Source organism: Gallinula chloropus (assembly GCF_964237585.1).
Source record: "Gallinula chloropus genome assembly, chromosome: 2".
Lineage (NCBI taxonomy): Eukaryota > Metazoa > Chordata > Aves > Gruiformes > Rallidae > Gallinula > Gallinula chloropus.
Window position 1 is genome coordinate 43,240,569 of NC_140086.1, and position 22,562 is coordinate 43,263,130.

The 22,562-nt window shown below is 39.6% G+C and overlaps 1 protein-coding gene across 2 annotated transcripts in view; it reads left to right on the top strand.

Moving 5' to 3' along the window:
• Positions 1-17,185: 17,185 nt before the first annotated feature.
• The window catches only part of RB1CC1 (RB1 inducible coiled-coil 1), a gene marked incomplete at its 5' end in the record, with an annotated part of 57,689 nt that continues 52,312 nt past the window's right edge, over positions 17,186-22,562 (top strand). Inside the window, 3 exons of one of the 2 annotated variants that reach the window (XM_084279910.1) lie at positions 17,186-17,292; positions 19,336-19,462; positions 19,726-19,896. In XM_084279910.1, coding sequence (XP_084136036.1) covers positions 17,222-17,292; positions 19,336-19,462; positions 19,726-19,896 — 369 coding nt within the window. The remainder of the gene's footprint in view (positions 17,293-19,335; positions 19,463-19,725; positions 19,897-22,562) is intronic. The other variant, XM_084279911.1, reaches the window with a different exon arrangement.

Below are 22,562 nucleotides of genomic sequence, written 5' to 3' on the forward strand. Positions count from 1 at the left end.
GTAAATACTTTCTAAAGAAAAGGTGCACTATTATGGTAGAGTTGTTATGAATGTGTAGCATCTAGTGCCTTGGGAAGTTTTTAGAACATGAAGCACACGAAGAAAGGACTTTATGCTAAAAGGCTAGGTAACAGTAAATTTCAGTGCCAAGAAGCAAATGTTAACCGACAGACATTAGATGTTTAAATGAAAGTGTGCAGAAGATATATTTGTACTTACTCTCAATGCTGTTAGGAACTCAAAGTGGCTTTATTGTGTTGGGAGCAGTAAAGAAAATGACTTACTTTAGAATGTGAGGTAAGGGGCTTCAGCTGTGCTAGTTAGAGATGGAAGTACAAACAGGATCTTTTGGTATAATGGGTTAGTGTAAGATAGACCTAGTTGCACTTTGAAATTATAGTGTTTGTTTTGGGGTTTTTTGGTACCCTTGGTATAAGTAGCTACATGTTTTATTGATTTAAAAAAACCCCTTACGCTGTGTTGTGTTTGTTTAGCCTTATGCTCAGCACAGATCTGGGTTATTAGTGTCTGAGATCATATTTGAGGGGTTGGCTCTCTCCCCATGTCATGTTACCATATTTATAATTAGAAGCGTATGCAGCAGATTTGCACTCTGGAGAAGAGGGCAAGGATTATTTTGAGTTTTTTGTGGTGTCTGTTTTAAACATTGTTTGTCCCTGAACTTGTTGGAACACAGCTAAGGTTACATAGTCTTGCAAAAAATGAAAGTGAAAAACATAAACCTGTAGCACATTTCTTAGAATTTCAGTTACTGTGGTTGAGTAGGGGGTGAGCATATGTGGGGGGATGGGAGTTGCACATGTGGATTTGTTAGTACATGTCTTTTGATAAGAGAGTGGTAGTTACAGTAAGGTGGTTTGAAAGTTTTTTCTCTTTACATTGTTCTGTTGGGGAGGTTATCAGTGTGTTCTTAAGTCTTTATTTGGTTTTAAGCTAGCAGTTAGTTTCTGGGGAAGACTCTCTTGAGTCCTGTAAAGGTCTTGTCACTTACTGCACAGGTTGGGTTCATTCACTTATGGTGGTAAAATGAAGCAAGTCAAAATGGAAAGAAAAATAAAGCATGCATACCTGGCTGTCACAGGAGCTACTTCGGAGTCTCTTGGACAGTGTCCAAGCAGTCATGCCTCTGTCTCCTCCTGCATATGCATATTGCTCAAGAAAGTTGTGCTCCTGATTTTGGTCCGCAGCTCAGTGGCATTATAGGATGAGTTTTTGAAGAGAAAAGAAATTGTAAATACTCTATTACTTTTGGGAACTCTACTAATAATTGGTGTTCTGATGTAAGGTTGATAATCAGTATTATTGAGTAGCTAACACTTGATTATAAGATGCAACTTAGGTAGTTTATTGTAATATACTGCAGGACCTGATTGAACATAATGATGCCAGGCAGGCAAAAAATGTGTCAATAATATGTAAATTACTAATCTTATTGCTAGAATTACAAAGCAGTGGCTTTTTTGTCAGAGTAGTTTATAGCTTATTTGTCAGAGTAATGATCTCAGTGTACAAGCTGCAAGATCTTTACATGAATTCTTTGTCATAAAAGCCTACAGCATGATTAATGGTGATAAATTGCCAGTAAGGAGTTTTGTCAGCTAATTAGGATTCTGCGGTTGTTGTGAAAGTTGCTTCCCTATTTGAGAGTTAATTCACCTCACAGATCCATTTTAAATTTAGTTTTGAGTTCAGTTTAGAGAGAAGTTGGAAGACCTCATTGCCAGGGATCGGTGAGTTCCATCCCAGAGAGGTGGTGGATGCCCTGTCCCTGGAAGTGTTCTAGGCCAGGTTGGATGGGGCCCTGTGCAACCTTGTGTAGATCCAGGCCTGGAGGTTGGTGGCCCTGCCTGTGGCAGGGGGTTTGGAGCTCTGTGATCCTTGGGGTCCCTTCCAACCCAGACCATTCTATGGTTCTATGATCTCCATTTGTAAGCAGGGCTGGAAGTGGATATGCTTTGGTAATGTTTGTTCTAAGGGGATTTGAGCGTAACTAAATTGTTAATAATGTGTAAATAATATCTACATTGTTGGCACTTTTTGATTTCTTGATCCAAAATTTTCAATCAGAGGTTCAGATGGGGCTGGCTGGTCAGGAGAACCACCTGAAGTGTCAGGGTAATTATTGCACATCTTCTGTATGTCTCCAGGTGTGTATTTTCCTTTTGTGGTTCAGGTTTGCAGTCCCTATGTGGCTGCAGTAGGGTCCTGAGCTCAAGCAACAGCTAGCATAGCTTTGTACGTGCATCCAAGACATTGGCAGTTCCTTTTTGGAACAGGTATTGCAGCTGGGCCTGCTGTCTTTATTGCATCCAGGTGAAATGATTACAGTGTACGGTATACAGATCGCTGGTAGTTTGTACATGAAGAAAATCAGCTGCTGTAGAATGTGGTAGCCTGCTTTCTATGTGAAATGTCTTAAGCGTTGCTAGGAATTCCTCTCTGACCTGTATTGGTTACCTGTTGATTAAGAGCAAAATGTAAAACTGCTTTGTTGACTAGTTGGATTCCAATTGTCCTGCATCTGTACTCAAGCAAGGAGAATGGTGTGCAAATATTTGAGACTAGTTCTAATGGGACTCTGAGTGAAGAACATGCTTTTATTTTCTTGTTATGAAATAGCTCATATTTTCTGACCTTCTAAGACTTACTTTTGAAACAGCACTTTTGATCTTTTTGGGAGTGTAGGGAAATGGTGGTGGTGAAATAATGTGTTTAGTATTTCAGTTGCCTGTTTTTTTTTTTTTTACTGGGAGGGATTAATTGAAGCTAGTGTCTGTATGGTAGAAATGCAATATATCAATCTTCATTATTCTTGAAGATGTGTTTGAAAGGCTAGTATGCTGTTTTCAGTTTGAACAGACTGAAAACTGTATTTTATAGGTAGAAAGCAGCATTGAAGAACTGATTAAAGAGAAAGTTTTACTTCTGTCAGGGATTGAAAAAAATCAGACAACTTTTAGTGAAATTAAAAGATAAATTCTGTTAAGAATGACACTTTGCTGAGATCTGACTTCTTAACATTTGAGGCAGCTGCTTCTAAATTCACAAATGTTGTTCTGATTTAGTGTTCAGGTTCTTTATTGTTACTGGTTTATCACTTTTTGGTATAATTGAATATTTTACAGAATGCAGCATGAACATATATGTTCTTTTGTCTGTTACATATAGTCTAGATATGGCTGCAGCAATTTTTGCTGTTTATTATTTGAATGGTGGTGTTTCCCTGATATTGCAGGGACTCTAAATGCCAGTAGTTTATCTCAGATTTTATTCTGGGTTCGTTGATGCCAAGTAGCAGTGCTGGTATGTCGCAAGTGTGACTACCAAACCCTTATTTAGTGTAGTTGTGCCTGGGATAAACAGTTCGTGCTGACAAAATGGTGCTCTTACACAGTTTTCCTTCCATCCTCCAGAGTGTGTATTTTTATTAAATTCAGATGAAGTGGAGATTCTTATGTAAGAATATATTGTGTAACTGGACTAGCAGCTCACTTCTAATACATTATGCTTATGCTATACTGCAAGTATTCTGCTAGTAAACTCAAGATGATTTATTTGCCTATTGTAATTAAAAAATATTCCTTACGAATACTTGTGTTGTCTACTGATCGAAGGAGACTTGATTCAAACCCAGCGAATGGTTATTTAAACAAGAAATGAAAATGTGACTCAAAACCCTCAGTTCTGTCTGAACGGAAAGAGGGGGTGTAACGTGTAAACTTTACTTACGTTATGTGAAAGACTCAGGAGATAAAATAACTGCAAATTTCAAAAGGCAGATGTAATGTAACAGAGATTTCACATGTGTGTTGTGGCTGCAAGCAGCACAACCTGGGTTCTGAAAGGGAGGAGGACAAATTGCAGTACCTTGACATTTGTGGGTTTGTGTTTTTGGTTTTTTGGGTGGGGTTGTGTAGTTCTTAGGTTGGTGATACTCCCTGAAGGGATGTATTAGTGTACTTTGTTAGCTGTTTTAAACAACCAAAGATTTATCCCAGAAGGGTAAAGGACAGTTGAAAATTACTAAAGGTTTTTTTTTCAGATAAGATAAAAATGTAATATTCTTCAAACCCTTCCTGCAGCTTTTTTTATTTCTCAATACATTGCTCTTACCTTCTCTATGCTAATAGAGATCTGAAGGTGATTTGTAATTATGTATCGTTGACAAAAATACAGACTTTTGAGTTTGTATTCATAGAGAGGGTGGGGGTTATATTGACTCTGCTTGTCACTGGTGGTCCTTTACTTCTCTGTTTCAGATCCCACTGAAATAAAATAACGTTGATAAATATAAGGAGGTCATAGGTGACGTGAATTTATAAGGAACTTAAAAATGAGAAATTAGTGAATTTCCATCATGAAAGTGCATGTGTTAAATTTCTAAACATCCATGTGAATATGAAAAATTTGAAACAAGTTTGAAAGTTGCTCATCATTTGAACAGCTTACCAAGATGATAGTGTGTTTATTAGTGGAAAACGTTAATGTTATTCTAAAATATGGTTGCTTATGAATAGAAATTAAGGAAGGACCTGTGATTTATGTAGGTAATCAGACTAAATCTCAAGGAACTTTACTTATCTTACATTTCATCATTATCTATCTTTTACTTTCTTTTCTATCTGTAGTGTTTTCATTCCTGTGAAATAAATGCCATTTAATCAGTCTTACTTTCTGTATTTTTATCCTTTCAAGTAGGTTTGTCTGAGTTACCTCGTACTATCCACATAAAAAGGCGTGTGGGGGAATCCCTTGTTGAATGATGATTGTGTGTCTGGGGAGGGCAGGGCAAGAGAAGTTGACTCGTAGTCTGTGTTATGACAAACTCTCATGGGTTGCATCTGTAGTAATTGCTGATTTTTTAGTTACCTTACTCTGTTCTTTAAGAGAATAGAGACTTTTTTTTTTAACAGGTTACCATTTATCAGAAGTTACCTATTAATAACTGCTGATGGCATGTGCAGTTAGGAATGTGAATGATGCCTTCTGGAAAGTCTCACTTGTCTTCTTGGATAACGGTGCTGACGTTCAGGCCCCCCTTGTGTTCATCAGCCTCTTTCCAGCCTTAGTTGTAGCGTAACGTGGTTTGTGTGGCTGTGTAGGGAACTGGATTGTGGAACTAACTTGAGCTAGTAGTAAGCTGGGGAAATGTGCCTTTTCTGACTTGTTATGTCAGAGTAATCCAGTTTACTCCATAGAAGTATGGAAAGTTGCACCACTAGAAGTTTGTGCAGGGAGAGAATTGGAAGAAGAATTGGCTGAGGAAAGGGACTTGTAAGTCTGATGCTCTTACTATAACCAGTGCTTATGTGGTTGTGGCCTTGGTTAACCAGGGAGAGTGTCAGTGAAAGAAGCATTGGTGCCCACTTGTCTGAGTTTGATGTAAGAAACAAAGGAATTTTGTTGGCTGTTTCTTGCAGAATTGTTTGCAAACACTGTAAGATTTTTAAAGAGTATATGTTTACAGGGAGAACCTTCTCACCAGTATGGAGTCAGTAACTTGAATAAAACCACCTGAAGCTCTACCTACCCAAGAACACCATTCTTTGCAAAGTGAATATGTTAATCTCTGTAATTGGAGGGAGACTAGTAGTCTACAAATGCTTTTGAAATAGCAAAATTGCACATTAAAAGAAGCTGACAAAGCCTTCAGTTAGCTTTGTCAAAGACCAAGTTTCAGACAGCTGTGGAAAGACTGTTTCTATCAATTAAAAACAAAGAAGAAAGAAAAAAAGGTACTTCTGCAGGCTGTGGGCTGTTTCCTAGCAATAAGAATGTCAGAGAACCTTGGTGTTCTGAGGTACAGAAATCTCAGTTTCTGTCAGCTAAGAGACACGGGGTTTTGAAAGATGTGAAGTTGGGGTTTTTTTACTGTTGGAGGCAAATAACTTTTGGCTGGTCCATTGTACAGATTGTGATTTGGCAGCAGCTCCTCAAATAAGTGGAGAGTGCAGTGTAAATAGAAGCAAACCCTCAAATCTGTAGCTTCATAATTATGTACATATGGAATCATGATACAATGCCTAATAATGGGCTTGTTGCCTCATAAACATACTTGAAACTATTGCTTTTATAGAACTCATGGTGTATATTGTTTCTAAACTTGTAAGAAGCTGCACTGTTTTGGGCCATGCCAATTTCAGAGCTACACAGGGTTTTCTCACTAGCATGGATGCAAATGTTTTTGATCTGCTCTTCCACCATTAATGTTGTTGAGGATCTCTGAAGGAATTTCAGCACTTTCTTTGCTGTGTGAGGAGCTTTCATGGAATTCAGAATTTTCATTGAATGCAGGAGCAACTCTAAATATTGGGGTCATATATATAACTCCACAGTTTTAAGTTGGTACTGTGTAGTACTTACTACCCATTACTGATTTTCCAGTTGGGTGGTGAGGAAGCTGTGACCTTGTAGTCTGCAAGCAGTAGAGAGACTTCAGGGTGTTGGGATGGCTAGTGAGACACTCTGGGGCGCATGTGTGTTTTTCATCCCTCCTTTCAGTTGCAAGTACTGCCAGGAGTTGGAGGATACATTTTTACATACACGTCTGGTACATTTTTACATACTACATGTCTGGTGTCACTGCTACATGTTGGGTTTTTTTGATCATGGGGTGACCAACATGGTAGCAGGTATGCCAGCATCTAGTGGGAGACACATTTCTCAAAGGGGGAAGAGGGTCTTTGCCCAAGAAATGGGAGGGCTGATTGTCAGGGCTTTAAACTAGATGTGAAGGGGGAGGGACATAATATCAAGAGTGTCTGTGATGAGCAGCAGGATGACATGCCAGGGATGGAGGGGTGGGATGATAGAAAGGGTCCCCAACCTGTTGCCCTGAGGCATGTGGTGGGGGGCACTGTGTCACAGGCAGAGTCTTAGAGACAAGCCAGAGGCTCCTGTTGTAATAGGAGACAACAGGGCAGTTTCCATGGAGTGCCCTGGGGAATAAAGGGGTGTCCCTCTAAGAAGGTGACACAGCCATTGGCACAGCTGAAGTGCCTCTACATGAAGGCATGCAGTACAGGCAACAAATAGGAGGGGCTGGAGGCTACCATGCTCCTAGAAAGCTACGACATAGTGGCCATTACTGAAACTTGGTGGGATGAATCCCATGACTGGAGTGTGGTTATCGATGGTTGCAAGCTGTTCAGAAAGGGCAGGAGAAAAAAGGAGGGGTTGAAGGTATGGCCCTCCACGTTAAGAAATGGATAGAGTGTGAAGAGATATCCCTAAAGAATAGTCATGAGCAGGTTGAAAGCTTGTGGGTAAGAATTGGGGATCGTGACAAGGGGAGCCCTGTGGTTGGTGTCTACTACAGGCTGCCCAGTCAGGGGGAGCCTATGAAGCTTTCTTGCTCCAGCTCCAGGAGGCATTGACCTCTCGGGCTCTTACCCTGCTTAAGGGGTTTCAACCACCCTGACATCTGTTGGAAAAGTAGCATGACAAGCTGTATGCAATCGAAGAGACTCCTGGAGTGCCTAGAGGAAAACTTCCTGAGACAGGAAATAGCCCTACTCAGGGGAAGTGATATTGGACCTGATGGTCACCAATGCTAGTGAGCTCATCAGGGATGTCAAGATTGGAGGCAGCTTGGACTGCAGTGATCATGCACTGATGCAGTTCAATGTCCTAAGGCATATGAACTAAATAAGAAGTATAGTCAGGATAATGAATTTCAGGAAAACTGACTTCCAGCTCTTCAAGGAGTTGGCCAGTAGCACCTCCTGGGAAACAGCCCTTAAGGACAAAAGGGTGAAACAAACCTGGCAGATCTTTAAGGTCACTTTCAACAAAGCGCAAGAGCTCTTGATCCTCAGGTGTAAGAAACTGGGCAAGAAAGGCAACAGACTGGCATGGCTGAGTCAAGACCTGCTGCTCAAACTAAAAGGCAAGGTGGAACCACACAGTCAGTGGAAGTGGGGCAGATTTCCTGAGAAAAGTACAGGGACATTGCCTGGTTGTGTAGGGATGACATCAGGAAGGCTGAGGTGCAGCCGAGGCTGAACTTGGCAAGGGATGCTTGCCCACCCTGCCCCCTCCCTCACTGATGAGCAACTATGATGAACTGGTAACACCAGATGAGGAAAAGGCTGAGGTTCTCAACTTTTTTGCCTTGGTCTTCGCTGGTGAACTCTTCCCTCACCACTTTCAAGTTGATGGCCTGCAAGGTGGGAACTGGGGACACAGAAGGACAAAAGTCCCTTGCATTGTAAGTGAAGGTAAGGTTCATGACCATCTGAGGAACCTGAACTTACCCATGTCCACGGGACCTGATGAGATGCATCACAGAGTTCTGAAGGAATTGGCTCGTGTAGTTGCCAAGCCACTCTCCATGATACTTGAAAAGTCATGGTGATCAGATGAAATCCCTAGTGACTGAAAAAGAGGAAACATCATGGCCATTTTAAAAAAGGGTAGGAAGGAGGACCCTGGAAACTACCGACCTGTAAGCCTCACCTCTGTGCCTGGGTAGGTCATGAAACAGATTCTGTTAGAAGGCACAGATTCATTCTGTTGAGGTACATAAGGGTAGGGAGATGATTTGAGTCAGCCAGCATGTCCCCTCTTTGGCAGTGTTCAAGGCCAGGTGGGATGGGACCTTGAGCATCCTGGTCTAGTAAGAAGTGTCCCTGCCCATGGCAGGGGGCTTGGAACTTGATGATCTTTAAGGTCCCTTCCAACCCAAACCATTCTGTCATTCTAAGTCCCACCTGACCAATCTAGTGGCTTTCTACAATGGAGTAACTGCCTCAGTAGACAAGGGAGGAGGTATGGATTTCATCTGTCTGCCTTTCTGCAAGGCCTTTGATAGGGTCCCCTCAGCATCCTTCTCTCTAAATTTGAGAGATATGGATTTGATGGGTGGACTCTTCAGTGGATAGGAAATTGTCTGTATGGTCTCATCCGGAGGGTGGTGGTCAATGGCTCCAAGTCCACAGGGACAAGCAGAGTTCCTCAAGGGTCTGTGCTGGGACTGGTGTTGTTTAACATCTTTATTAATGATGTTGACAGTGGGATTGAGTGCAGCCTCAGGCAGGTTTGCTTATTACACCAAGCTGAGTGGTGAGGTTAATGTGCCAGAGGGATGGGATGCCATCCAGAGGGACCTGGACAGGCTGGAGAAGTGGGCCCAGGTGAACCTCATGAGGTTCAACAGAGACAAGTGCAGGGTCCTGCACCTGGGTCGGGACAACCCCCAGTGTCCATTCAGGTTAGGAGATGATGTGCTGGAAAGCAGCCCTGAGGAAAATGACTTGGGAGTACTCATGGATGAGAGGCTGGACATGAGCCACCAATGTGCATCTGCAGCTCAGAAGGCCAACCGCATCCTGGGCTGCATCAAAAGAAGTGTGGGCAGCAGGTGGAGAGAGGTGATTCTGCCCCTCTGCTCTGCTCTGGTGAGACCTCACCTGAAGTACTGTGTCCAATCCTTGGAGCCCTGAACACATGAAGGAAATGGACCTGTTGGAGCACATCCAGAGCAGGGCCACAAAAACAATGAATTGGCTGGAGCACCTCTACTATGAAGACAGGCCTAGGGAGTTGGGCTTCTTCAGCTTGGAGAAGAGAAGGCTCTGGGGGGACTTTATAGAAGCCTTCCAATACTTGAGAGGAGCCTGTAAGAAAGCTGGGGAAAAACTATTCACAAGGATATGTAGCAGTAGGACAAGGGGTAATGTTTTTAAACTAGAAGAGAGTAGATTCAGGTGGCATATTAGGAAAAAGTTCTTCAATATGAGGGTGGTAGATCACTGGAACAGGTTGCCCAGAGAGGTGGTGGAGACCCCATCCCTGAAGATACTCATTGTCAGGCTTGATGGGGCTTTGAGCAGCCTGATCTAATGGAAATGTCCCTGTTTACTGCAGGAGGGTTGGACTTGATGACCTCCAAAGGTCCTTTCCAACCTCACACATTCTACCATTCCAAATGATTCTTCTTAAAGAGGAAGAATAAAATAACCTCTTATATACTATGAGTTACTGTATGCTGAATTCCTGAGTTTTGAAATTCCTCTTCAGTGAATTGGGATTTAGAGGGCTGAGGCATGTTCCCTGGTTGCTCTGCAGAATCACGGCTTTGTTCAGCTTGAAAGACTTCCCTTACTGACCAGCAGCTGAGTTTGAGAGCTGCTAACACCACAGAGACAGGTGAAGATGCTGTAATTAAGTAACTGCCTCTGTGCCTGATGCACATCTCAAGAGTATAAATAGAGCTCCAGATGGCACCTTACAGGTGTCAGGGATTGACAGCCTTTCTTTAAGACTACAGTGTCTTGAACATGAGGTTTAAAGGCTTTGATTAAGTTGGTAATGGGAGATAGGATCTTCACCTGGAGTAGTATGTATCTCTGTTATTAGATGTGGTCTTCTGTTTTAAATTTATTTTGGAGGAGCAGGGCATGAAATTATTTTCTGCAACTGGGTCAGGAGGAGCCCCTCGTATTCATTCATTCATCACATAGTTTAGGATTTAATTATTTTTAAGTCTTTATGTGCCTTTTAAAGCACGCTCTATTTCAACAATGGGTTGCCTAGATAAGGGTGGGCATTTGCATTGTGTTTTAGAAACTAAACCATTTCTGTTATTATGAGGTCATACATTCTTTACTGAGGTCATTCTGTCTGTTCTTCTGATGGTGGTAGTAGTCTTGTGTAAAATTAAGGTATTTCTGCTTTGATGTGTTGGTTGCAATACGGAAGAAACCTGCTTGAAGTCTGTCTTGAGAGGTGATCTTACAACTAACATGAAGGAGTTTGGTTCCTTAAATTCAGCTTCAGTCTTTTAAGTTCCTTTTGCTTTGATACTAGGACAAATGTAGGATCTAAAATCCTTTGTTTGAGGCAAGGTGTGCAAGTTAGAGCAAGAGAGCATTTATTTTTGAGAAGGGCATTTGAAAAAGCGAGGGAAATAGAGGTAGAAGACAAGTTAATAGAAGAAAGTGACTTGTGTTGAAAGGAACATTTTGTGCTAGTCTCACGTGTTTGTCTTTTATGGAGCCACCTCAGCTGAAATGAAACAGGAAATCCTGCTCTAAGAGGAGATAAGAGAAAGTTGAAATCACAGGAATTGCAGCATCTCAAAGGCTGAGCTTAAGATGTGCTGCGTGGAAATGAAGCCCAAATTAATAAAATGTTAGCATGCCCCAAAGTTTGCTCTGCATCTCCATAGCTAATAAAGGTATATGCCCCTCAAGGGGAGATGCTCTCCAAATGAGTTTAGTGAAGGAGGAATAGCACTTCAGTCTGTTAAGGACGTGATGGATTTGCCAGCCTTTGCCTCAGATGAATTGACCTTTTGACAGGCAGGAATTCTGCAGTGATCTCTCCTGTGAGAAGCCTGACCCCTGTAATCAGGGGTGACATTTATGACTCATCCTGGAGGCACTATCTGTTACCTGCACTATAGCATCGACTTGTCTGCAGTAGCAGAAATGTCCTTTATTAGCAGCACACGGATGTTGATCCTACAGAGTTATGTGAATGCCTCATAATTAGCGATGTGGAATTGCAGGCTTCTGAGTGGGCAGTAAGAGTCTTGCCTTGCTTGGGTAGTTAAGCTGGTCTGCTTGCAGAGTTGAATCCTTTCCAACCTGGAGGTACGCATGGAAGGTGGGGAAGAGTTTGGGCCTCTTGGTTCCCTCTGACCTGGGAGATGAAGCAACAGTAGTACAACATTTACTGTACAGGTGTGCAGCAGTACTTCCCCAGGCACAAAAAGCAGGGTACCTTACAGTGTTGGTGTGTTGCTGTTGTGGAAGTGTTTTAAACACTTAAAGGAAAGCCATGGCTTTGCCATAGCTCAGTTTAAATTCCAGGGGGTTAAAGAAAAATGTATTAATTACTTGGTTTGCTTAAGTTTGGCTTGTAATCCAGTTTATAAGGGAGGTGTGGGAAATGAGATGTCAAAAACATGTGCACAAACTTAAATGCTGGAATACTGTAGAGGAAACTGAACTTTAAAGTGAAGTTGATAATTCACCTTTAAACCAAACCAGTATAAATAAATGTTAATTTCTGTCTTTGTCCAACCCTGAATACTGTACTTCAGTGTTTGAGTTTCTGAAGTTGGAGAGAATTATGCTGTGAAACAGAGGATTTGGAATTGGATAATGGAGTGTGCATGGATACTGCACTTAATGTCAGAAATGGATGGGTAATGCAGCTGTAGAGTGGAGTGCTGTGAAACCCATGACACCTTGTACTGTAGTTACAAAAAAGGAAAGGCCTATAAACAGAGGTTTATTTCCTTCTACAGATGTAACAGTGAGCATGTTCTGAACTAAATAAGATACATTTCAAAACTACTAAATGGCAAGCATTGAAAGTATTGATCAATACAGACGTCAGATGTACCTAGTTGTAGAAGAATTTGTATTCATAGGTCATAGAATGTGTTAGGTTGGAAGGGACCTTTAAAGGTCATGTAGTCCAACCCCCCTGTCATAAACAGGGACATCTTTACTAGGTCAGGTATTGGACAGGAAAAGCTTGCAATACTTCCATGAGGTAAAGCAGATGTAGTAATTGCATTGCAATGTAAACTAAATGTTAGAGGAGTGAAATAAATTTTACAACCAGCATAACACATTCGTGGCTGGTTTTGTTGTTTTGTTGGCTAAGGTAACAAAATATACATATTCTGAATTAATTCCGGAAGCTTTTTCTACTTACTTTCATTTTTGTCATCTCGTTCGTGTTTACCGTAATCTGTCTGCTCTGGCAACTGCTACAGAAACTTCCTTTTCAAATTTTCAGCTATGTTTTTAATGTTGTTACTGATAATTCATAGTTGCTCATCATACGAGCTTCCATCCTATAATTTGAAGGATCTAGTTTATACAGTAGCGTGGATCAAATGTTGCAGGTCACACAGTTCAAACAAATTAGTTGTGTGGATTAGTCTTTTTGTTACATTTTAGCAGTTGTCAAATTTTGTAATTACTCAACTTCTGTTAAATGAATCGAAATAATTTCAGCAGTGTAACAGTAAAAAGCTTGAACTGGTCACACTGTAATGCTGAAAAAGCCTGAAATTCTCTCAATCACCTGTTGTAATGCAAAGGAGAATAAAATCTATGAGATTATGGATATATACTATTGAAGCTTCATGGTACCTGACTTTGACTCCAAGCTTATGTTAAAAGCTTGTGTTACTGCTGAAACACAATATTCTTGAATATGTGGAACAACCTTAAAAGCTAATTTAGGTAGCTGGCTCTGCTAGTAGTAATCTGCTGTAACCTGGCATTTGAACTGTGGTCGCTTTTCATACATCTTCCCCTTTAACTAAACTTGGTTGTGGTTGGCCAGATGCAGACAGATGTCACCCAGAGATGCAAGCTCTCAAAATCCAGTTTCTTCTAGTAACAGGAGTTGGAGAGAGCTCCTGCTGAAGGGAGGGCTGCAGCCTGCCTTTACTGGGCACCAGCAAAACTGCAGGAGAGCTTGGTGTCAAAGGCAGGTATTCTCTGAATCCTTGTTTCATGCAATCCCTCCGTGTCCACTGAATTTTGTGGCAAGCTTGGGAGTGGGTTAATTCTACTTTTCCTTTTCTTGCTTTGCTTTTGAAATAGTAACCTAAAGACCGTACAGAGTTGTCCTGCCTATATGAGTGTAGTTCTCTTCCCACAGGATTGTTTGTTGAAATGTTGGGTGGAAGAAACACCACTTGGGTTTTTTTGACTTCTTAATAGTTGAAAAAGAATTAGAAGAACAGAAATTAAAGTGTTGTAATCCTAGAAGTTTTTCAGTAGTTTCTTGTTATTCATGTTAATGTGCATTACTTTGATCTAAAGCAAGTATTCATAAACTTATCTTGCTCAAGTACAACTACTGACTGCTGATAAACTGGAAGAGGACACTTGAGCTGCTGGTGTTCCAGTGGTGGTACTTTAAACACACTGCTTTTTTCCCTTTAATTGCACCTTTGCTTCTGACAGTGTGATGTGTGTGCATCGTGCATAGGGGGAAAGAGGGAGTGGACAGGAGAGAGGAAGATAAGTGATGGCACAGATGTGTTGTCTATTCCAATTGCATAGAATACATGTAATAGGGTTATTTTTCCTCCCCTTATCATAAGGGTTTTGAGTTTGGGATAAAGTGCTTTTTATCTACTGTTAGTAACATGAGTTGTATATAATGATTTACACATTCTAAGGGTTTTCAGGCTTCAGCAAACCTATATTTAGTAATGGATTATCACCTTTTATAGTGCCCGATCATCATCTTGGAAAGCTTGCTAGGGCATTAACATCATAGAAATAACGTTTATTTGCAGTTGGGAGTCTGATTGTGAACTTGCTTGCCTGTCCTAAGCCCAACTGCTTTTTGCCACCTTCCTTGTACTGGGCTGCCCTCCTTTGGTGCTGCTACTTATCTGACAACAGTTGCAATGAACTAGCGTAGCCAAAAAAAGAGTACCTTTGCAGATCTGGCTCACTGTGATTGTTGCAGTTGCCATTGTATTTTAGATAGCAGTTCTGGGAGAGGAAGACCCTGGCAAGGACGGTGGAAGAAGCAGCTGGGAACAGTAACACCTTCAGTTTACTTAAAAATGAAACAAAAACTGAAAAATGTTTTGCAAGTAGGTGAATGGATAAACAAGCAAGATTACCGTATTTCAGGTAAAGAAGGTGATGCTGATCTGTTGGATACAGCAGCAGGATAAGACTCTCCATTCAACAGCAGTAATGTGTGCCTTTTTGTAATGAATTGTGTTTTGATATGGCTTTCTGTATTGCTCTTAAATCAGCCATCTGCACCACTTCTGAAAAATACTTTCAGTTAATGGACATACAAGCAGTTCTTGGGGAGCTACATCTGCCTCCCTGTAAATACTGAAGAGTAACACTAAGGGTTACTTTAAACCAAATTTATGGTCAAAAATACTCAAATGTGTAGCAGTTTTGAGCAGACTTGTAACTGTGCAGCATTGTTAATTGAAAAAAATACTACCACATAACTATTCTTTCTGGTGTTGGCATACACGTGTGGGTTAGAAGCAATGCTGATCCTAAAATCCTGACACTTTAATACCTGTAATTGCATTCAGTATCTTTTTTTTTTTCCAGATCTTCTCTGGCTTTGAACAACCATGCTACTCTGTTGCCAAAAAACAAGTAAAGCAAATGTGTGCATCTATTCTCCTCTTGAATTTGAAGAAGGTGGTAGCTTTGTATAGTGCCTGAAGGTAATTCTTTCTTTGCTTGAAGCTAAAAAGTTTTAGACTGCTGATGCGTGTGTGGCAGATGCTGTCATAAATATTTTTGGACTTGATAATGCTTTTTTTTTTTTCTGTGTTTTAAATAGTTACCTTTAGTGTTAAGGTATGGAGGGGGAAGTATTGATTAAAAATTCACTTTATGTGCATGAGGCTTCTGAACAGATTCTCAGCTTGGAAAGTAATGTTTATTTGAAAACTACTAGGTACTGTATAAGCCTTTTTCTTTGCTTAGGTGGAAAAGAGCGCTTTTTTTTTGGTAGGTGCTCTGTGGTGCTTCTTTTAAGCATTGTATTTAACACACTTGTTTCTGATTCTACCTGGACCATGCTCACACATACTCTTTATGAAAAGGGTGTATATGAGACTAAATTCTTTGAGGAAGGTTTCAGCATTACTAATAAGTTATTGCTAGTTTGTTCTTGGTGTTCAGCCATTTTTGTCTATCTAATAACTTTGTTTATAGATTATATTGTGTTTTTCCAGTATAAGTTGGAGCTGGTGCTGTTGAGCACAGTAAAGTGCAAGTGTAAAGGACAACAAAATTCAATTCAGATCAAATTATTTAACTAGAGGCTTTTTATTTGATATAGTTCAGCTTTTGAAGCCTTGCTGTAAAAATGCATGTTTTCATTAGTTTATGTACAATGTTCAATGCTTGATAAGTATCTGGAAAGCCACTCTCTTGAAAGAAAGCTCTTCTGATTTTTCTGGAATTATTATTCTGGTAAAACATCTTTTAGTTATTTTTTTTTCCTATGGTTTGTCAGTTTTTTCTGTGTAGGCAAAGAGATAAATGCAAATTCAGACTAATTTTAGAACAGCTGCATAGACCTTGTGTGTGTGTGTCCTGTTCATATTTCAAGGAAAGGGAGATTGCTTCTATTTCCTGTGAAGTAATTTAATCCAAGAAGTCACTTTTGTAATGGTATGAGAATATTTCTGAGTGGCTAAAACTCTTACAGTTCAACACTTCGTAACTCTTTCCACATTTAAAAAAAAAAATAAATCAGGTCCTTGGTGACCAAAGTGCTCTTTGTACTTCTGCAGCAGCTTTGTTAGTGTGGAGGAAATTATTCAGAAACTTCTTAGCTCCTATAGAGGAGAAGAGAAAAAGGCTCAGAAGTATGGAGTATTTCAGTGATAAAATCTCAGGCTAAATATAAGCATTTTACAAAGCAGTTGGATGTTTTTAATCTGTGCTGTACAGTAGAAAAACATCTGCTTGTGGTTGCTCATCCAGATGCTTGTAGGACACGGGATTGAAAATGTCCAGTGTGTTGGACTGCATGTTCACGATTACTCTGTGTTTGTTATTGATGATGAAGGAAGTAGCTAAACATTTAGCTAGGGATTAAAACAGAGGAAAACTTTTTTGTTTAAAACTATCTCTCCATAATTAAATTATGCAAAAAGAAAGACCTACATAATAGCTATTTTTTAATCTTTTTTTTTTTTAATGCTTCCATATGTGGCAGTAAAAAAAATGTGGATAGGGATAGTAGTGAGTGGATAGACTTTGTAAACGTAAGTTGAGGAATTAATACATAGTCATGATGCTGTCTGTAAAATCTAGAAAAGATTTCTGGGCATAACTATCTTGAAAAATGTGCTTTATAATTGAGAAAAGACAGGTGATTATCTGGTATGGTGGCCTCTGCAATTGAAAGTCATCTTGTCTCTTTATCTCATTTGCTCTGTTCTCTGCTCTCTCTTCATGTGTTCTTGTAACCATCTGCATCTGTGGAGGCTTACCTTCCACACTTACATACAGAAGCATCTTTATGTTTAGTAATGGATAAAGAACTGTGGAATATGAGAGCTGGTATATTTACCCACTGTATTTTTTCTAAAGTTTGTACATGCCTTTTTTGTAACTCATGCTTAAAACTGACATTGAATTTTTTTTTTTTTTTTTCCCAGTTTATAAATGGTTTTAGCTGTGGAAGTTACAAACTTCAGAGACCTAAAGAAATCATCATGAAGCTATATGTATTTCTGGTCAACACTGGAACTACCCTTACCTTTGACACAGAACTTGCTGTACAAAAGTAAGAAAGTAAATTAATTACAGATTGTTTGGGGTTTTTATTAAAAAGATGGGTATGTATACTTTTTGTATACTGAGTTCTAGAGAGATGATACTTGGTTGTCTTTTAATGTGTCAATGTAGCTCTTGTCTATTTGAGTGATTGTGCTGAACTTTTTTTTAATTATAGTTTTCAGTGCCTTGTAGATAGTTGTGTTGAGGTCCCATGAAGTGGTGGACAGGTTGGTTAGTTACTGGGGCACTGACAGAGGATGTTCTGCTTGTTATATGAGTTTGGTGCTATGTTGGGCTGCTTTTTGGAAAAACTGTCAGAATGACTTCTAATCTTCTGTGACCTTTTACTGGATAGCATTTTTATTTGGGGTTCTTCTGCAAATGGTTTATTTTCTACTGACTGCTGTGTAAAGAGTTCTGCAGATTGTTCTTTCTTCTGTCAGTATATACTTATCCTAAAGAAAATGAGTGCTCTGTGATGTTTCTAGATGGGATGCTAAAGAGTTTTTGTCCCATGTGCAGAATGGGTAACAGTTGGTTCTGTCCTATGTTGTAAGGCTCTGAAACGTTTTACAGGATTTTACATATAAAAAAATGAACTTTGGAATTCACAAATCCCTGAAACTTGAGCAATGTTACAGAATTACAGTGAGGTCCCAGAAACTTTGCTAATTGTATTTTTTTCTTTTGCTGCACATTAGACGCATCTTTTCATTTGCTAGATGCTTTTTGAGAGGTTTAGTTCAGTGGTTGTATTGTATTTTTTCCCTTGTTCTCATGGAGGACTGTGATCTAGTAAGTAAACAGTGTATAGCCTGTGCACCTTGGAGCTAGCAAGAGCCAAGCTTACCTGCTGTCTTTATATTCTGTCACTGAGGAATGAGTTACAAATACCTGTGCTTGAAAGACTTCTACCATAGATTTTTGTGCCTACATCTGTTGTTTCCTTTCTCCTGAACTCCTGTTTGTAATTTTCATGGTTAAACAAGTGTTTAGATTGTCTACGCTGAGTGGTTCCGTATGCTCCTATGCAAATCCCACCGATGCGCAGGGTATTACTGAGCACGAAATAGTGATCATCTTGGCCATTCTGGATCTACTGGGTTGTTTGCAGATGTGTCAGCACCCCTGTGTGCTGGCTGGTACATTGAGACATTCTGTTTCTAAATCATGGTGAGGTATGGCATCAGAACTGCTAGACCAGGGACGACAATCTCTTACTGGCTGACTTTTTATTCAATTGGATAGGTCTTTGAGAGAGAAACTTTTTAACAACAGGTGAACCTTACGAAATCCAAGGCTCTTCAGTTGGACAGTTTAATTTCACAAAGACCATAGGAATAATAGGTCAATGCTTACTCTAATGCAGATAGTAAATACAAGCTTGTGCTCATGAGATGTTTGTTGGGAATTCATGATATCATATTGGATCTTGGTTATTTCAAAAAAGTGATTGTTATTTTGCAATTACCATATACCCTGTTACATTATTATACTTCCTGCCAGTGAATATCAAAACCATTGATGCTTATGTTGATTATTCACTTGGAACTCTAAAGCTTTCTAATACCTTTGCACAGGTGCTACCCCTGTGTGTTATAGTTTGGGTCAGTTACTGTATGATATTAGCGGTTTCTTGTTTCATTCTATTTCCCTGCGTCAAGACAAAGTCTAGAACTGCCTAAGCAGTGATGTGAAGGTGTCATCACTAAGAATTAAAGGTACAAGGACGATGAACGCAAATAGGGATGTCTTTTTGATCATGATTCTGCATTAAAAGTGTCTATGTCTGTATTAATTTATTGCACATATACCGATTGTTTAATTTCTTGTTAAGTGCTCTACTGTCAGAGTTGATTAGGTGAAATTGTGATTAAGTTGTGTGATGAAGTGTTAATACTCTTGTCACCTTCTATGGTTTCAGTAACTCAACTGTTTGCTCATAACATATATGCTCAAAGAACATGAGTCTTACAATTACTGTCCTAAATGGTTGATGTGACTTATGTAAATATGCAGATAGTGTCATCTTCCCACTTTTTTTTTCTAGTGTGGCTGATCTAAAACATGCAATTCAAACAAAGTACAAGATTGCCATTCAGCACCAAGTACTGGTTGTCAATGGAGGAGAGTGCATGGCACCAGATAGAAGAGTGTGTAGTTACAGTGCTGGAACAGTAAGTGCATACTCTATTCTTCATCTAAACTGTCATTTGTTGGGAAAGAAAAAGATGTTTTGCTAAGGGATTTCCAAGTGTTTTTCTGTAGTGTAATTTAATGTGATGGGTTTCCTTCTTTTGACAAACATGTTTGTGTTAAGCTTATACCTTTAGATTTTAATGTGTTGTTAAGACATGTTGCCCACATAATGAAATAATTAGTGACTGTGCAGTGTGTTGCTTTTACTCAGTGCTTGGTTTTGTTTTGTTTTTGAGTGTAGGACACCAATCCAATTTTTTTATTCAACAAAGAAATGATCTTGTGTGAACGTCCACCAGCTATCCCCAAAACCACATTTTCAGCAGAGAATGAGATGGAATTAAAAGTAGAAGAATCTCTCATGATGCCTGCAGTGTTTCATACAGTAGCATCACGGACACAGCTTGCTGTGGTAAGTAAATTCTCTCTGTACTTGCACATCGCATCAAAAGAACCTTTCTGTTCAGGGAGGAAGCTTGATGTAAGTTACAATATAGCTTGTTTTCGGAGGTGGTAAGAATGGTGTATTGGCAATGATGTGTTTTTTCAGAGCTTTTCTCTTGGAAGTTTCAAGGTAGGTATTGATGAAAACGTGCTTGCTTCTTCAGTGTTCAGAGCTTCTTTCCAAAGCATATTGTAATACAGCTTGTGAATGCGTATGTTTACAGCTTTTGCAAACTAAAAGCAATCTGGCTGCTTTGGACCCGTGCCTTAATGCTCTGCCTTTATTTTCAGTGTCTTCAGTCTGCCTCAACCTGAAAACATAAAACTTTGTTGCTTTGGAAATAATGTTAACCCAAGTAGAAAATTAGCAGTATAATTATTGCACCTTGCCAAGCTTCTGTATCATCTTGTATGTATAAACAACTGGTGAGGAAGTAATAAAACTAAGCTTCCTTTTCCTAAAATTCAGGGTTATTGTGGTGTTTTTTATTGAGTCCTGGCTTTTACTTGCATAGAAACCAAGTTTGTCGGAATTCCAGTTGGATTACTTTTGTATTACTTTGGAGGAACTAGTCATGCAGCATGGTCAGTCAGTAAGATCTAAGTGTGCATGCGGTAGAAAGGGCTGTGTTTTCAAGAGTGACACTGTGCCTTCAATAGCTGGCCTGATTGCTTTTCTCCATGTTAGGAAATACTTCCTTCATTTTCCTTTTCACATGCTGCATTCTGAATTCATGTGTCGAAAGATTTAAACTTCCAATGGCTGCAGTTGGGGGAGTGGTTATGTGTAGCACTTGGCACAAAATAGAGAGTAATATCCGTTTTTAGCATGTTGTCTTGGTTATAAAGTTTTTGTGTCAGTACCAACTTTCATGCAGCCCAAAAGAGTATTTAGCATTTGAAGTGACTAGTTTTTAATACTGTATTGCTGAAGTAATAACAAGGTGTTAAGTTTTGCATATAATGCAGTGTATTTTGTTGTGTTGTGTGTCTCCTGTGTTTCCTCCAGCCCTGCCTTGGCCTCCTGACCTGTCAGGAGGAGAAAAGTTAGCCTGAGTAATCTGACCTTTACATACTGTCTGATTTAAGGCAGGGATTGAGTCCCGTGGACTCTCTTCCTCGCTTTGCCACCTGTTGACAGTTACTGCTGACTTAGTAAATTGGACCTTGAGTTATTAGGGATCTGTGAATCATATGACTGTCATACAGAGAAGAATGGATATCAGTGTGAGTTCAGCTAGGAGTGGGAGGTTTTCATTTGTGCTCCTTGAAGGGTGTGAGGCTTCTGGTTTTAGCAGCTGAAACCAAGGGCTTTAAAGAAATTTTTTTTGTGAGGTGTTGAGAGGATCTTAGAAAAATCAGCAAGACTGATACCTGTTAAATGCTTAACATACAGATTGATTTGATATCAAAGGGGGGAGCTGTAGTAATGATACTGTCTTCATGTTTACTTAAGGTGATAAAGTGAAGTGTGATGGTACCCAGTCTCACACTTCTCATTGATATTTTATATTATTACTCCATTGCATCCCTGACAACTGTGGTCTCGAATATTATTAATTTTTGTTTTGTTCTGGTGAAGTTAGTATACCTTTTCACAGCAGATTTAATTCCTTTGGAGGCAGCTTTTTATAAGAGGAGTTTTATAAGAAGTGCTCTTGCTTAGACTTCAGAAGAATTGTTAGTGCGACCTTCCCTTCCCCTGGATTTGAAAGATTGTATTAATATGCAGAGCAAGCAAGTTTATTACAGTATTGGGAAGCCTTCTGTCAGGGAAGCCAGTATTTCAGAAATAGTCTTAAAAGCCTCTGCACGAAGTACAGCTTCTATTGGCCAACTGGAACTAGAGACTGAAAAATTCACCTGAAGAAGGTGGTCCTGGGCTAATTTGCAAGAAGAAAAACTTTCTATACTTGATGGCACCTATTAATATTATTTCAGGATGGAGGAAGTATTTAAAGGTCTAGATCTAGGTAGAATGGAAGGGGTTTTAGCCTACAGATTTATCTAAAAAAAAGATTATTTTTTGTTCGTCATTTCTTTCAGTTCTTCAGTGCTAGTAAAGAGCTACAGTGATAGTAGATTCTTAGGTGATAATCTGACAAATTTCTAAAGAATAAAGAGGTAGTAATATTCTTAAATCTCATATTCCTTTTTTTGTACCCAAACATAATTTTATCCAAAAATCTTAAACCTTTCAAAATCATAGGTTCTGTGTTTAGGGTATGGAAAAGCATTGGGTACTTCTGTGGGAGGTCAGGGGAATGACAAAGTTATCACTTGTGGTGGAAGATTAGTAGATAGGCTATTATTGCTTTAGATGCACCAGGGTGTGAATATTGTATAAAAGAGTACTTCAGTATTGTACCAAATCAGTTTTTAATGATGCCCATTTGAAGCATGTTGGGCAGTAATTCAGAAGAAACTGAGAGAGGACTGAGAATATGGTTAGAACATTAATCTTCTTCAAGGTTCACCATAAACTTATTGGCTGGGAGAAGAGGGAACATGGGATATTAATCCTTTTCAAAATTGATTAAGTTCTGGGGAGAATTAAGCTGTAAACCTCTGTAGTTTTTTGCATCCAAGGGTGAGAGTACTGTATGGGAGACTTCCTGCAAATTGGGCATGAAA